The following is a 15,206-nucleotide window of genomic DNA, read 5'->3' on the forward strand; positions in this document are numbered from 1 at the left end:
TGGCCTAATGATTTCACAGGCACTAGCAAGCAACAGACAGTAGCACAGAGTGCCAGAAATGTGAACCTACCAGCTCCTCATTACTAAAGCATCTCAAGTAAATGTAGGATGCTGAACATGTCTGTGCTCTAAATCTTTTTATCACACAGCACAGAATGACAACCAGCACTAAACATAACAGAGAGAGAATAATGCACAAAGATCCCTCTGCTGCAAGAGATGAAATATTCCTGTAGTCTACATAATGTTTTGGTTGTGTTATGACAAACAGTTGAACAAGATGGTTCTATACTCATTGGCATTTCAAAGAACATGACATAAGTGAGACCACCCCCGAATTATTGTGTGCAGTTTTGGTCTTCTTATCTGAGAAAGGATATACTTGCCATAGCAGGAGTACAATGAAGATTTGCCAGGCTGATTCATAGTCATAGTGTTATACAACACAGAAACAGGCCCTTCAGCCCAACTCGTCCATACTGACCAAGTTGTCGACCTGAGCTAGTCCCATTTGCCTGTGTTTGGCCCATATCCCTCTAAACTTTTCCTATCCATGTACCTGTCCAAATATCCTTTAAACATTGTAATTGTATCACCCCTACAGCTTCCTTTGGCAGCTCGTTCCACACACCCATCACCCTCTGTGTGAAAAATTTTCCCCTCAGGTCCCTTTTAAATCTTTCCTCTCTCACCTAAGCCTATGACCTCTAGTTTTAGACTCCCCTACCCTGGGAATAAAAGACTGTGACCATTCATCTTATCTATGCCCCTCATGATCTTATATACCTCTATAAGGTCACCTCTCAGCCTCCTATGCTCTGGGGGAGAAAAGTCCCACCCTATCCAGCCTCTTCTTATAACTCAAGCCCTTCAGTCCTGGCAATGTCCGCGTGAATCTTTTATGCACCCTTTCTAATTGAATGACATCCTGTTGGGCACCCAGAGCTGCACACAATACTCCAAGTGTGGTCTCACCAACAACTTGTACCTTGTAACATAATGTCCCAACTCCTGTACTCAGTGCTCTGACCCATGAAGTCAAGCATGCAAAATGCCCTCTTCACCTCCCCGTCTACCTGTGTCTTCACATTCAGGGAACTATGTATCTGTACCCCTAGGTCTCTCTGTTCTACAATACTCTCCAGGGCCCTACCATTTACTGTGAAAGTTCTGACCTGGTTTAACTTATCAAAGCTTGCTAACCATGCCAACTACTAGAATAGGAGGAGACGAGTTTGGATCAATTAGGCTGGTATTCACTAGAGTTTAGAAGAACATAAAATAGTGGGAGGTCGGGGAGAAGTCAAATGTCCCTAACAACTATGCTTTCAGGAGGTGTGTCCAGCTGCAGCTCCTCTCAGACTGCATGGATTGGTTGAAGCAGCAGTTGGATTCACTGAGGAGCATACAGGAAGCAGAGGGTGTTATAGATAGGAGCTTCAGAGAGGTTCAGCCAGATAGTAGGTAGGTGACCAACGGGAGGGGTAGGTAGGCAGTGCAGGAGTCTCCTGTGGCTATTCTCCTCTCTAACAGGTATACTGCTTTGGAAACTGTTGGGGAGGATGTCTCTCAGGGGACAACAGCAGCAACTAAATTAGTGGTGCCATGACTGGTTCTGTCGTACAGCAGGGAAGGACAAAGAGTAGTAGTGATAGGGGACTTGATAGGCAGGGGCACACACAGGCATTTCTGTGGCCACGTGTGAGACTCCAGAATGTGTTGCATCCCTGGTGCCAGGGTCAAGGATGTGTCTGAGCAGGTGCAGAACATTCTGAAAGGGGAGGGTGAGCAACCAGCAGTCATATGACATAGGTAAGAAGAGGGATGAGGTCCTGCAAAGAGAATTTAGGGAATTAGGTAGAAAGTTGAAAAGCAGGACCTCCAGGGTTGTAATTTCAGAATTACTCCCTGTGCTAGTGAGTATAGGTATAGGAAGGTAGGACAGCTGAATGAATGGCTAAGGAGCTGTGTAGAGGGGAGGACTTCAGGTATTTGGATTATTAAGATCTCATCTGGGGCAGGGGTGACCTGTATAAAAGGGCAGTTGAGGGGGACCAATATCCTTGTAGGGAAGTTTGCTAATGCTACTCTGGAGGGTTTAAACTAGTGGGTGAGGAGTTGGGACCCAGAATGACAGAGCAGTATATGTAGAAAATAGAACAGGCAAGTCCAGTGGGCAGAGCAGACAGAGACTGATGGAGAAGGATGAGAGGGCTAGTAGGCTTAACTGCACTTACTTAAATGCAAGGAGCCTCTCGGGTAAACTGGATGAGCTGAGAGCATGGATCAGTACATGGGATTACGATATTGTTGCAATATGGAAGCATGGTTAAGGGAAGGGCAGGACTAGCAGATCAATGTCCTGGGTATAGAAACTTCAGGCTTGACAGAGGGGGGTGCAAATGGGCTGGTGGTGCAGCACTGCTGATCAGGGAGAGCATTTTAGCAGTACTCAGGTAGGATGTCCTGGAGGGTTCGGCCAATGAGGCTATATGGGTGGAACTTAGGGGTAAGAAAGGGGAGGTCACTTTGATGAGATTATACTATGGGCCTCCCAATAGTCGGCAGGAACTAGAACAGATATGTAGGCAAATTGCATTTTGGGTGTAAAAGCAATAGGGTTGTTGTAGTAGTGAGGGATTTTAACTTTTCCAGTATTGACTAGGACTGCCTTAGTGTAAGAGGCTTAGGTGGGAATGAATTCATAAAAAGCATTCCTGAGGGATTTTTAAAGTAGTATATAGAGAGACCTACTGGGGAAGGGGCTGTACTCAACCTTAAGGAGTGAGGATGGGCAAGTGGTGGAAGTGTTTGTAGAGGAATCCTTTGGAAACAGTGACCAGAGTTCAGTTTGTTTCAAGGTAGTCATGGAAAAAGATAAGATTGATCTTAGAGTTAAGGTCTTAAGTTGGAGGAGGGATGAGTTCAACAGTATGAGGCAGGACCTGGTGAAAGTAGTTTGGGAGCAGCTGCTTGAGAGAAAACCAGCATCTATTAAGTCGGGGGGGGGGGGGGCGCAGTGTTCAAAGGCGAGGGAGTAAGAGCTCAGAGTCAGTGTGCCCTGTAACGGTAAGAAGCAAAGATGGTAAGATTAGAGAACCTTGGTTTACAAAGGAAATTGGTTTGATCAGAAAGTGTAATGATCATGATAAATTACAGTAATTTTGTCTTGCACTGTACTTTTGCTGCAAAACTACAAATTTCACGTCATATAAGTCAATGATAATAAATCTGATTCTGAAATGTTTTTTGTTGGGATGGAGAAAATTTTTTTTGCACAAGATATCAGAATTTCCATGACAGTCACTATTCATGTATTTCTTGCGCCATTGGATCATATTCTGGATGCAGGGAGGATGTTTCCCTTGGCTGCTTTGTAGAACCAGAGGTCACAGTCTCAAGATATGGTATTAAACATTTAGGGCTGAGATGACAAGTTTCTTCACTCAAAGGGCAGTGAACTTGAGGAATTCTCTACTGCAAAAGGCTTTGAAGGCCAAGTTGCTGAATATATTTAAGAAAGCAATATTTAGATTCCAAGACATAAAAAGCAAAATGGGTAGCGGGAACATGGTATTGAGAGTGAGAATTAATCATGATTGCATTAAGTGGCAGCGCAGGCTTGCAGGGACAAATGGCCAACTCCTGTTCCTTTTCTCTATGTTCTATGTTTCAGTTCTGAGGGGCTTGACAGTATGTTTCCTCCTGGGGGAATCTAGAAGTAGGCTGTGTAGTCCAGAATAAGGGGTTACCCAGTTAAGATGGATGTAGAGGAATTTCTTTTCAGAGGCTTTGAAATTCTATAACCACCTATGGAGGGTGAATCATTGAATGTATTCGATAGAGACTTTTTGATTAGAGAGAGGTCAAGCATTATAGGGAACAGCAAGAAAGTGGAGATAAGGCCAAGGTCAGATCAGCTACGATCTGTTGATAGGTAGGGCAGGCTGAGGATACATATGGCCTCATGCTCCTATTTCTTATATTCTTATGTTATTGTATTGATATTTAAAGGAACTGAGTGCAGATACACATATCTAAGAACATCAGTTTGCAAAGCTGGGACCATAGGTTTTATAAATGGACGAAAAGAGCAAAGGAACTATGCTAAATATATTTATAGAAATCAAAGATTAGGCTGCATTCAGACCACTGATCCTGTTCTGAGTGTCTTTAGAAAGGATTTCAAGGTCATGATGAAATATAAAGAAAACTCACAAAATCAATAGCCAGGAAGGTGATGGCGAGTGTTGGTGAGAAGCTACAATAATGATAATGATCAGGAGAATCTTAACCCTAGAAATTGGATTTCACCCATTTTAGATGAATAATTTGGTGCTACATTTTGCCCTGATGCCAAATCAGATGTCTCCAAACAATTTGGCACACCTTCACCATAAAAATTCCCATTTATAAAACCCTGCTTGCTGAGCTTGCAGCTGCCAAATCATTCATACACAATGGCTGGGATGTAGATTGGCACCATTAAAGAAGTTTCATCATGGCAGCCATGCAGTGTTCAGACTCATTGTGCATGAAATCTGGGGAAAAAACATATATTCAAGGATATTGAATGACCGGACAGAAACAGTGGTAACATGTAAAAGGGATGGAGAAATAGCCTTGGAATGGAACTGCTAGCTCTTTCAAACAACTGGCACAGGTACATTGCATCAAAGGTAAACTTATGTGATCTCTATTGAATATATAATAATTCTGTATTGTATTGAAAAATGTAATCTGCAGGACCCGTAAATCAAAGGTAGTAACAGAAATACCGCTTGAGGAAAATGATGACCAAATTAAAGCTGCAGGTAAGGCTTTATACAAAACAGAATCCCTTGCATCTTCCCATTACCTCAAATAACACTGTATATTTATTCCTGTTTCTATATTAGTTACTGAAAAACATAAAGAAAGGGCTGCTGTTGTCTGTAACTTAAAAGAGTGATGATAAAGCACCATATTTGGCCACTACATCCGGGCTTGGGTAGGGGACAACAAAGTGAACCAGCTTTCCCACACCTAGTCACTGCCACTGTTTGTGTGGCTCTTAGGATTACATTAAAATAACTGCATTCAAATATGCTGATATTGTAGAAAATGATATTAGAGAATGGGTAAAATACCAGGTAAGTACCAAATCCACAGCACAAACCTTATCATTAAATAATTGAAAATTATAAATATGTTTGATTCTCAAAACAGTTCACTTTGCAGATGCTATTGGCTATAGGATTTAAGTGGTTGTCCACAACTCAGTGAACGCTACCTGAAAGTGTCTATCATTTCACACTTGGTAGTTGATTGCTTAGAATTTTCTAAATCACATTTTGTTTCTTTTACAATTTTCTTCCCACATCCTCTCTCTTCACAAAGGATACTTGTGGAACAATTTCCGGGGGTACTAACAAGTTCTAGTACTTCACTCACATGGCCATTCTTCAGTTGCTGCCCCAGACTGTGAGATTCATCAGCCAACTTACTTGCAAGATCCATTGCTGCCCAATTTCATCTTAGTCTCACTCAAAGAGTGCCCAGTTGAGGTCACTGAATCATGATTGGAAATGGAATCATCCTTGTCACCATTGCAATTAGGTCCGTTAACTAAGCATGGATTGTAAATTGAATTTGCACCTTTTTGATTCAGCATTTCACTAGCTGAGTCCTATGTCATGTTCCACAAATGAAGCTTGCATGCTTGAAAACAGGGCATTGATTTTTGAAATGTTGTTAGTTACTATATGTGTAGAATAATAAAGACCACCACCAAAAACATTGGCAAGTGTGTGGAACATTGACAGTAGCTCCATTAAAAATCGCACTGTTTTTCATTCACTTTGTCAGGATCTCAAATATCATTTGTTTCTGGCTCCCAAAATGTCCGCTCTGCTGGTGGGTCTTCCAGAGGACAAAAGACTGCGTCATCAATACCAAGGTCTGTTACCTCTCAAGACTATTACTTCTAACAGAGTTAAGTTCTTGAGAGTGGTTTCATTTTTATGAATCACTGTTCATTCCTCTGGATTTGAACAGAACTAATAAATTTGGGTCCAAGGGAGGACAAAAGTGGGGGGGGGGGGGGGGGTTAGTGGTGATGTAAGTGTCTTTTTGTTTCCCTTCTCCCATGCCTGAGTATTAAAGAGTTGTTTCAGAGGCTGTCCTCGGGCTTCACTGAAAATATTCCCTCCTTATTCCCGTAGTTAGCTTAGTCATTGGAACCTACCAAGTTCCTTCTGAGACCTTCAAAAGCTCCAAACCTCTACCAGAACAAGCTAATTAATCCCTGTGAGCATTAGTTAACTTCGCTGAAAACAAAACCAAATCACTGGGAACTGAAGACTTGGACAAGAAAAATCTTTTGTCCTATATGGATCCCAGGGGAAGTGTCAAGACGCCACCTCACAAAATCAAGTCTGCTCAGTCTAGGATCAACTCATGTATTCTTGAAGGTTTCCTTATATAACCACCACCACCACCACTCTGCACCACAGCCCACCTTCTGTTCACCCCATTCAGCAAACAGCAAATCTTGTTCCCACCTCCAGTAATTTTTTTAAAACTAACAAAAGAAAATGTCTAGATAAAATGAAAAAATTACCACATATTTTTGATGTCCCTATAACTGTTACTGCAGTAGTCTCCATACTGCTCTAATTTCTGGAGCATGGACAATAGTGGAGGGTCGGTAAAACTAGTTGAGGCTTGGTTCGGCACCATTGATTAACCATAACAGGCATTCTGCTCAGCCATGATGTATAAATAGCCACATCTGTGGGACACTGGATGGGTACTCCAGCTTAAGGCTCGGATGGGTGGCATTTCTGCAGCACCACATTTAAACTGGTGGAGCAACTGTCTCAGTCCAACTATTCCATGTAATAGTTTCCTTAATACTGGCTCATAAGCTATGTTTTGCTTTTTTTTAAATAAAAGGTACAAACAGTACCCATTTTGTTTGTCAAATCATTGAATGTGTTGAAAATCATGATTTTGGCTGTAGCAGCTACAGCACTTCTGTCAAAGGTCACAAACAAAAATATAGGGCTTATTAGCAAACAATGCAAAGTAATTTCCAACAGAATATTTTAATTTTTGCTAATAGTCTTGATTTACAAGTCACTGCTGCAACTTCTCCATTTACTGCCAGCCAGAGCTATGATTCATTGGGTAAATTTCTTGTCTCCAAGTGATAAGATTCAAGAACCACTCCAGAGACTTGACTATAAAAATCTAGGTTGATGCTTTAGTGCCCTTTAGAGGGAGCACTGTTGCATCTTTTGGATAAGACATTAAACCAAAGACCTTCTTTCTCTTTCAGCTAAATGTAAAAGTTCCCATGTTGCCATTTCAAAGTATTTTTAACTGTATCCTGGCCATTATTTATCCCTTGATCAACATTTGTTAAACAGATGGTCTGGTTATTACCAGGCTTCTCAGACAAGTTGTTTGGCTTATTCACTACTGTATTGGCCTATGCCCATATCTAGAAGAGAATGAAAGAATCCCAGCTCACAATAACTGATCTGTTTTCTTCAGGTTTGTTTGAATTATCTTTTACTCTTTGATGACTTCATGCATTTCCCAGTATTCCGGGGATCAATCAGCCTCATTTTCAGTGCAAGGCAGTGGTGCAGCAGTTAGTGCTGCTACCTCACCACTCCAAGGTCTGTGGCTCAATACTGACCTTGGGTGGAGCTTGCAGGTTCTCCCTGTGACCCCATGGGTTTCCCCTGCATGCTCCGGTTTCCTTCCACATACCATAGGCATGCTGGTAGGCAAGTGACTACAATGCATTACTACTAGTGTAGGTGGGTGCCAAGAGAATCAGTGAGGCAGTGATGAGCATGCAAAAAGAAGAGGATACAGGGAAATAGAGGGGGAATGGGACTGATAGGATTGCTTTGCTGGGAGCCACTGGGCCAGATGGCCTTCTTTACCATAGTATGTAAAATATGTGAAACGTACAAACTTAAGTTAGCAATTTTACCTTTCTAGTGCAATTAAATATACTAAGCCAAACCGCTTTGATCCAAAGTATGAAGTTTTTGGTGAAACTGCAGAAGCATCTGAGTAAGTAGAATCTCAGTTTAATTACTTTTTTGTTAACTGTTGGCAGTGTGTCCTTGCTTTTGTAAGAGATAATTAAAAGGTAAACTGCTTTTTGCTATTGGTACATGTGATCAGTTAAGTGAATATAACTTCTAAAATCACAGCAGGAGAGTGCTTTAGGTGAATGCCAATGTGTTTTTTTTACTCACTCCCTCAGGAATTTCAACTCCTTTTGACACATTCATACAATACTTGCATGTTGTGGATTACAGCTGGCAGTTCCAGCAACAGCCAAAGTCAGCAGCTGGGCTCTCACAGGTTCGATTAAGTACGCAGCGGTCACAAGGAACAGCATGAGCAACAGCAGACTTCCACCAGCTCTGTCAGTGGGTGTGATGGGAATAGTTACCCAAGAATACCTTTGTTAAAGAGAAGCCTTACTAGTTGTTCATTTGGGGAAAAATAAATTGAAAAACAATTATTTTATTTTAACTATTAAATTAATCATCTTTATTATAATTGGCATTTTGGTCTAAGGCATAATTTAATAGCTAATTCTGAATCCATATAAATATTACCTAAATGGTTTGAATTGTCTTTAATCAGTGAATGGCAAGTGCCATGTTTATGGTGTCTATCATGAAGTAAGAAATTTCCTGTGGATCATTTTGGAAGACCATGCCACCCCTACCAACAAAAGTAGAGCCACTTGACCCTCAGTCATAGTTGCTCAATTGATATCATATTTGTTCCCTACTTCAACGACATGTGTTGCTGGAATGTGATAACAAGAAGCATGTTATAAGAGGGAGGGAGTATTTCTCAGTAGCCATCCTGCCATTTCCTGGGATGGACAAATAATGTGTAATCAGTAGACTGATTCAGGACAACTATATCATGGAGCTGACTAGATACCTGGCAAAGTCCTGCCTGTGGGAGTGGTTGCACGTCAATGGATTGGAAGCCTTTATTATTATTGCCCATTTGTATTTAGCCCTGATAGCAACATGTGTTCAATCGGTATTGCCTTGGACGTGTGGAAAAGTAACTACTGCTGCAAGTCCCTGAGCTTGAGAGGAAAACATGATGTGCTAGTCATCCTTTGCAAGCAGAATGCTGATAGCTTGTTTAATGCTTCCTGCAGTCTAATGGATGCAGCTGATTCCCCTGTAGCAGATTGATTGAAATCTGTGGCAAAGGTTTTTAAAAAGCTGTGATGGAATTACCTGCACCCAGAGAAATGTACCCCAATGATGTGGAAGAAACTAGCCTTGTTGTAGGAGACTGCAGAGGAATTGATCAAAGTTCCTGTAGAAATACAGTTTCTGCCTCGTTAAATAGATCCAAGTAATGACTCCTGACATGTGCATTCCCTAAGGGAATGTAGCAACCTATGCATAGTCGAATGCAGCCCCCCCCCCCCAAACCTATCCATTACACCCCAATATTTTCTACCACCCTATAATAAGTACAGTTGCTGCTGGTGCTGGTTGTAGTCAAACCCCTTGTCCAAATGATTGACTATCTGAAAAAAATAAGCAATGTTAACATTCAACATAAGCAGATAAAGGTCAGTTAGGCTCATGTTTAATAAGTGAAAGAAGTGATCTGGAACCTGGAAACATTGCTCAGCAAGCAGGTCATAGAAAGATCCTGCAGCCAAATGTTTATTTATGTACAGCTTGAATGACTCTGACACTTCAAGGCTGGTTGTCTACCAGGTAGGACTTTGTGCATTTTGAGTTAAAAATCACCCCGATATCTATGCAACTTCACAGGAGAACAACTTGTACATTTCCATTTGTCCCCCGCCTGCCGTATAGGCATCTTTCCCATAAGTAAAAACAGCAGATTGGTATGACAGCAGGGAATCATCTCTACTCCTTTTAAACACAGGCATACCTTCCCCATTTGTTCACATCACCCAAAATTGGTGATAGCTGATCAAGGTTAAGGAATTTCTAGATGCATCACTTAATGGTTGCCCTAAGATCACTTCTGCTGGAGGATCCTTTCTAAAGCAATTTATTCTCATGAAGTGACTCAGAACAAGCTGCCTTTAAAACATTTATGATAAGCTGGGCAGAGGATGGCAGAGAGAGAGGTGGGTTTGAGGAATCACTTACCATTACTACCTAGAGATCTTCTGTTGTCACCAAATATGCTGTGGCAGATGTTATTATCCTGCCTTTCTTCAGGTTACGCAGGACAAAGGTAACATGATTAGTGCCAAATCCATGTTGCTGCTTCCTTCTTACTGTCAGGCCTTCATTGGAGCGGAAGGCTCCCACTGAGATAACTTTGGGTCCCTATGCTGGTCACTCGCTCATCAGCTCCAAAGCAATTCCAGACAATTATTTGAAAAGTTAATGTGAATTATTTGTCTTTTCAGATATTATAAAGGAGCAATAACATATATTTTGTGGGAAAGTACCAATGCCTTACTGGCAGTGGCTGAGGTAAGTAATTAATTTGTTCTTTGGATTTGAATATTTTATCATCACTATTTTTTATTATTATGCATATTAGAGTGTAACATTTTGTCATAATTTCACATTTGCATTGATCAATTTAGGTGACATATGCAGTGCCATTTTATAGTAGTAATTGGAATTAACTCTTTAGCCCCTCCAGCCTATTCTGCTAGTTTTTAAAGATTGTAATTTTCTTTCCTTTCCTTCTTCTGAAAATGCTGACTCTGCTGGGGTATAGTTCTGCTGTGGTAATGTTGTTTCAGTACCTTATCTAAGTGGCTTTTCTTCGTACAATGGTCCTTTGAGGTCTAGAGTTTTAATCAGACTGAGTGTGATTTTTCAGGTACTAAATGGGTGCTTAAGCTTGCAACATTCCAGACAACGAATGTATGCTCTTCACAAGGCACAAGTACATCACACGCCACATAGAAATGGGGAATCATCCAAGTACTATGCTCAGGACAGGCATGGTGCTTGCCCCAGTAGAGAGCCTGCTCCATGTTTGAGACAGTGGTGCAGTGGTTAGTGAATGCAGCTGGTGGCCTGGTTGACCTAAGTATGGCTTTAAAGGGGCACTGCAGGTTGCCACACAAACATAAATGTTTTAAAAGTATTACCTGAACACGCAGCAATAGGACTTGGAGTGTTCCTTCTAGCTCTTATGTCAAAACCATGGGTTGCTACCAGCCCCCATCAGAGTTCTCAGTCTGCTGCTGGTTGTTATCTGCCTCCCTCATGACCACATTTCCCTTCCTTCTCCCTTAAGCAATTGATCGAAGGATGCTGTGAATGTGTGACTACCTGTTATTCCAAGCCAGTTTGCCGGCTCGATGCCTTCAGGTGCCCTGCAAATATGCACAGCTCAGTGGTCTAATATAATGATGCCCAAATTGTTGGCTGTAAGAGTTATCTGCTTAATTGCAGGGGTTGTTTCTTGCATCCAGTCTGTGTGAATGACAGTGGGCTATTTCACAATGAACAATATCATAGCTGAGTGTGACCTTTAATCTGTTTGGCAGGAATCTCAGAAGAGCAGTCAGGGTTAAGAATTTGGATTTTCTTCTTGCTTGATCTGAGGAAAGCTAAGGCCAATTTTAAATATTTACCCTCTGAAAGCTGCTGATAAAGCACAGGTTAAAGACTGAACTGGCAAATGTCCTGAACTGGCAAATGTCCTGAACTGATGAATTTGCTAGCAAACCGGTTAGGGAAGGTAGTTTTGCATTTCAATGATGTCATCAGATCCCATGTGTTAACACATTCAAGTGATATCACTTCAAACACTTCAGAGTTTGGAGCTTATTTTGACACTGTATCATTTTTAAATAGAACTATTGCACATTTGTGCTGAAGGCGAAGTGTCTTTCCCCATTGGTCTCGTGCAGCAGGAAGCTGCAGACACAGAGGCTTTGATTGAGGGAATGAATGAAAAGTCAGGGACAGGATATCCAAGCTTTCCTGTTATGTGAGGAGCCCTGTTGAAAACATAGATTCAGAAAATCAGACAGAAGCCAGAAATTCCTTTCCTTCTCTTAGTGTCATTAAAACAGTGTTCTGCATCACCCTAATGCTGTTTTTAGAACTCCTGTAAAGCACTTGATCTTCAATTGAATGGTTCCAGAACAACACTCAGGTGTAACACCACTAGTACAAGCTTCAGCCTCCTCCCAATATGCTCCCCATGGCTGCCTATGATCTCTTGATGTCTGTGTTCCATCTCCATGTCATCCAGCAAGAGAAATGTTTGATATCAACAAACCCTCATTTGGAAGTCAGTTCTGAGTACGGAGAACTAATTTAAAATAGAAGAAAGACTCACAGCAGTGCGTGGAGTGCAGAGTGCCATGGAACTGACTGGCAGGGAATGGAGTTTGAGTGTGGGTCTTTAAACATCACAGTTTCATGGGAAACAGAGTTTCTAAACCTGGCTGTTTTCTGAGAATACAAGAATTGTTTTTCAGGCCTGTGAGGTGAAAACCAAGCTGGTGGTGAATTTTGGGGGAGTTTTATGTGGGGAGAAAGTGCTTCTGGTGCTAATGAAAGTTTTGCTGGAAAGTCAAGGATTGAATTTCCCACTGGGCACTCCGAGCCCTGGAAATTTCTCTCCTCCAGATTAAGCCTACTTTCAAACAGGTTTTTTCCTCAGCATGATGAGAAGGAATTTCTAGAGCATAACATGTTTTCAAAAAATTAATGCCTATTAGTTATTGGGATATGCAAGTAAATCAGTTTAAATCAATGAAACATTGTCCTCAGCAGAGTAGCTTGTATACGCTGTATGGAAGGTACAGGTTTAATATGCCAATAAATCTTTATCAGTTTCTAGATCATATTCTTATTGCGGTGACCTGACTGAATGGATGCTTATTTTATATGTCCTTGACTCCTCTTCTTTCATCATATCTGTTGCCTTTGGTTACACACAGTTGCCTTCAACCCAACAAATCCTTGAGTGTCATTACTTATGTTTCAACATGTAACACTGTTTTTTCATCTGCATTAGGACTATTACAAAAAGAAAGAACGAACTCCAGTCCACAGGCCAGAGTACCTGAAGGACACATTTGAACAATGTGCGGAAGAGGTGATTCAGAAGATGCAGTCATATCAATCTCAGGCAATTGACTATTACAATAACAGTCTGCGGGGTAATTGAACACTAAATTCTATATTGTAATTTCAATCATACATGTAATTTCATAAAGTTTACAAAGAAATACATAGCAGAAGACAGTGTGGGGTAGGGTGTTACTCTTGAGTACATTTTGATTTCTATTATGTAATATGTTCATAGTTTGCTTCAGTTCATTTTATGGTAAGAACAAGTTGAGTAATAGGGTACTTCTTGTACACTTTCTCTTCTTTTCCTGAGGCCATCCTTTTTTGTTTACTGTGTTACAACTCACTGGGTATTGACTCCACCATGTGAGCCCAGATACTGAGCTCTTTGATACTATAGGCTTGTTACAATTGAGATCTCCTTCTGCTCTCCTTCGGGGCCCTTATTTATATTATCCGGCAGGAAAGAGAAGCATGAATTCCGACTGATTCTTACTTTCCCTAGCTCAGGAATTGTAAAAGCCTCGAGCATCATCATGGCTGAGATCAGCGAAAACCAGTCATGCTGCCGGATAGCAGGAATATTTTATTGCTAAATAGTTTTCAAATACTGTAAGTAATTTATCTCTGTTTAGCTTCACTCTTTTGTTGTCACATTGAAGTATTTTCTCAACAATAGTAAGTTAGGACATTTTCTCTTGATTCCCACATTTATACTGATCTGTGCTGTTGTGGTCACTAATGAGCTACAAAGGCTTCTCTTGCCACCATCGCTCTATCAGTTCCAAAATCCTAAAGTTTTCTCTCTTGGGTTCACCTCCAATCTCTCCCTCACAAGTCTGTTAACCATTTTCATATCTAAGGCTGTTAAATATAAATGCGAAATCAATGTCCATTGATCTGTTACCCACATAAGGAAAAGAGAATGCCTCAGGAGTAAAAGAAGAACAGAGGAAGTGCACAAAGTGTTCCCTAATGCTCACTCCATTCGTCCCACAAAGTATAAAGGGAGCATTTCCATCATAGCTCTTTCACTTACCTATAATAACTACTGCAGTTGTGATAGGATCCTCGGAAAATGGCATAAGCAAGAGCTCTGGGGGTTGTACAGGAAAGCCTGTATGAAAATTCTTCCCCTCAACAAAAAAAAATGTTGACCTCTTCTAAAGGCAGGTCACAAGCCCTTGGTCCAGTTTGTGAGAATGCAGACAATTAATTTATGAATTTCAAAAAGTATCATAAGATTTCCTTTGTGGCCAAACATTGAAGCCTTACTTCAGCCTCTTCTGGTGTTATTTTTCTCTTCAGAGTTCAGAGAGCAGCTGCTGTTGTTTGAGCAGTTGCTCCCTGCTGTACCTCACTTCCTAATGGAAGAAATCCTTAAATATCACTTGGAATTTATCACAAGGGCGATGGCTGAGAAACGCTCCACATTCAGCAAGAAACAACAGCAGCTGGAGAGTGCCAAGGTAGGAAGGCAACTAATAAAAAATATTGAAATGATATGGCAAAATGTGTCCAGGTTTAGCAAAATTTTATCAGAAGGATGTGTTAACAAGGAACAACAACAGGTGGTGATGACAAGAGGGGAGTGTGGTAATGAGGAGTTGAGTAGTGACGAGTGGTGGGGTGGTGAGGAGAGGAGGGGTGGGGAGGGAGCTGTACTGATGTGGAATGCCAGGTGTAGTGGGGAGCCATGGAAAGAAGGTGTTGTATCAAGGTAGGGAGTCATGATGAGAAGTGGGATAGCGATAGAATATGATGACAGCAGGGGTGATAATGGGTGTGTGGTGATGTTGGGTGGTGGAATGTAACGAGTTTATTGGACCACCTGCTGGTCAACCATCTTCTTTCTACGGCTCAACTCAACAAGATTCAAGCATCAGATCCTCTGGCATTACAGTGCACAGAACTGGTTTTACTTTTATACGTCAGTGATCAACCTAACTGCATGCAAAGTAGCTTTACCGTTTGCTCTTTTCCAACTAACTATTGACAATAATGCTCTTAGGTCTCACCTCAATCGTCCTACATCAAAGATATTTGTTTCAGATAAGATTTCATGACATGCTATGTTTCTGGATCTTTTGCAGTCTATTTATACTTTATATTAGCAGAGTT

General features: G+C 41.2%; 1 protein-coding gene across 1 annotated transcript in view; it reads left to right on the forward strand.

Moving 5' to 3' along the window:
* Positions 1–15,206, forward strand: part of ccdc180 (coiled-coil domain containing 180) — a 68,751-nt gene that overhangs the window by 46,116 nt on the left and 7,429 nt on the right. The window contains exons 30-35 of the mRNA XM_052037466.1: positions 4,747–4,814; positions 5,848–5,938; positions 7,999–8,073; positions 10,445–10,511; positions 13,030–13,174; positions 14,394–14,554. Coding sequence (XP_051893426.1) covers positions 4,747–4,814; positions 5,848–5,938; positions 7,999–8,073; positions 10,445–10,511; positions 13,030–13,174; positions 14,394–14,554 — 607 coding nt within the window. The remainder of the gene's footprint in view (positions 1–4,746; positions 4,815–5,847; positions 5,939–7,998; positions 8,074–10,444; positions 10,512–13,029; positions 13,175–14,393; positions 14,555–15,206) is intronic.

This window comes from Pristis pectinata, chromosome 23, assembly GCF_009764475.1.
Source record: "Pristis pectinata isolate sPriPec2 chromosome 23, sPriPec2.1.pri, whole genome shotgun sequence".
NCBI lineage: Eukaryota > Metazoa > Chordata > Chondrichthyes > Rhinopristiformes > Pristidae > Pristis > Pristis pectinata.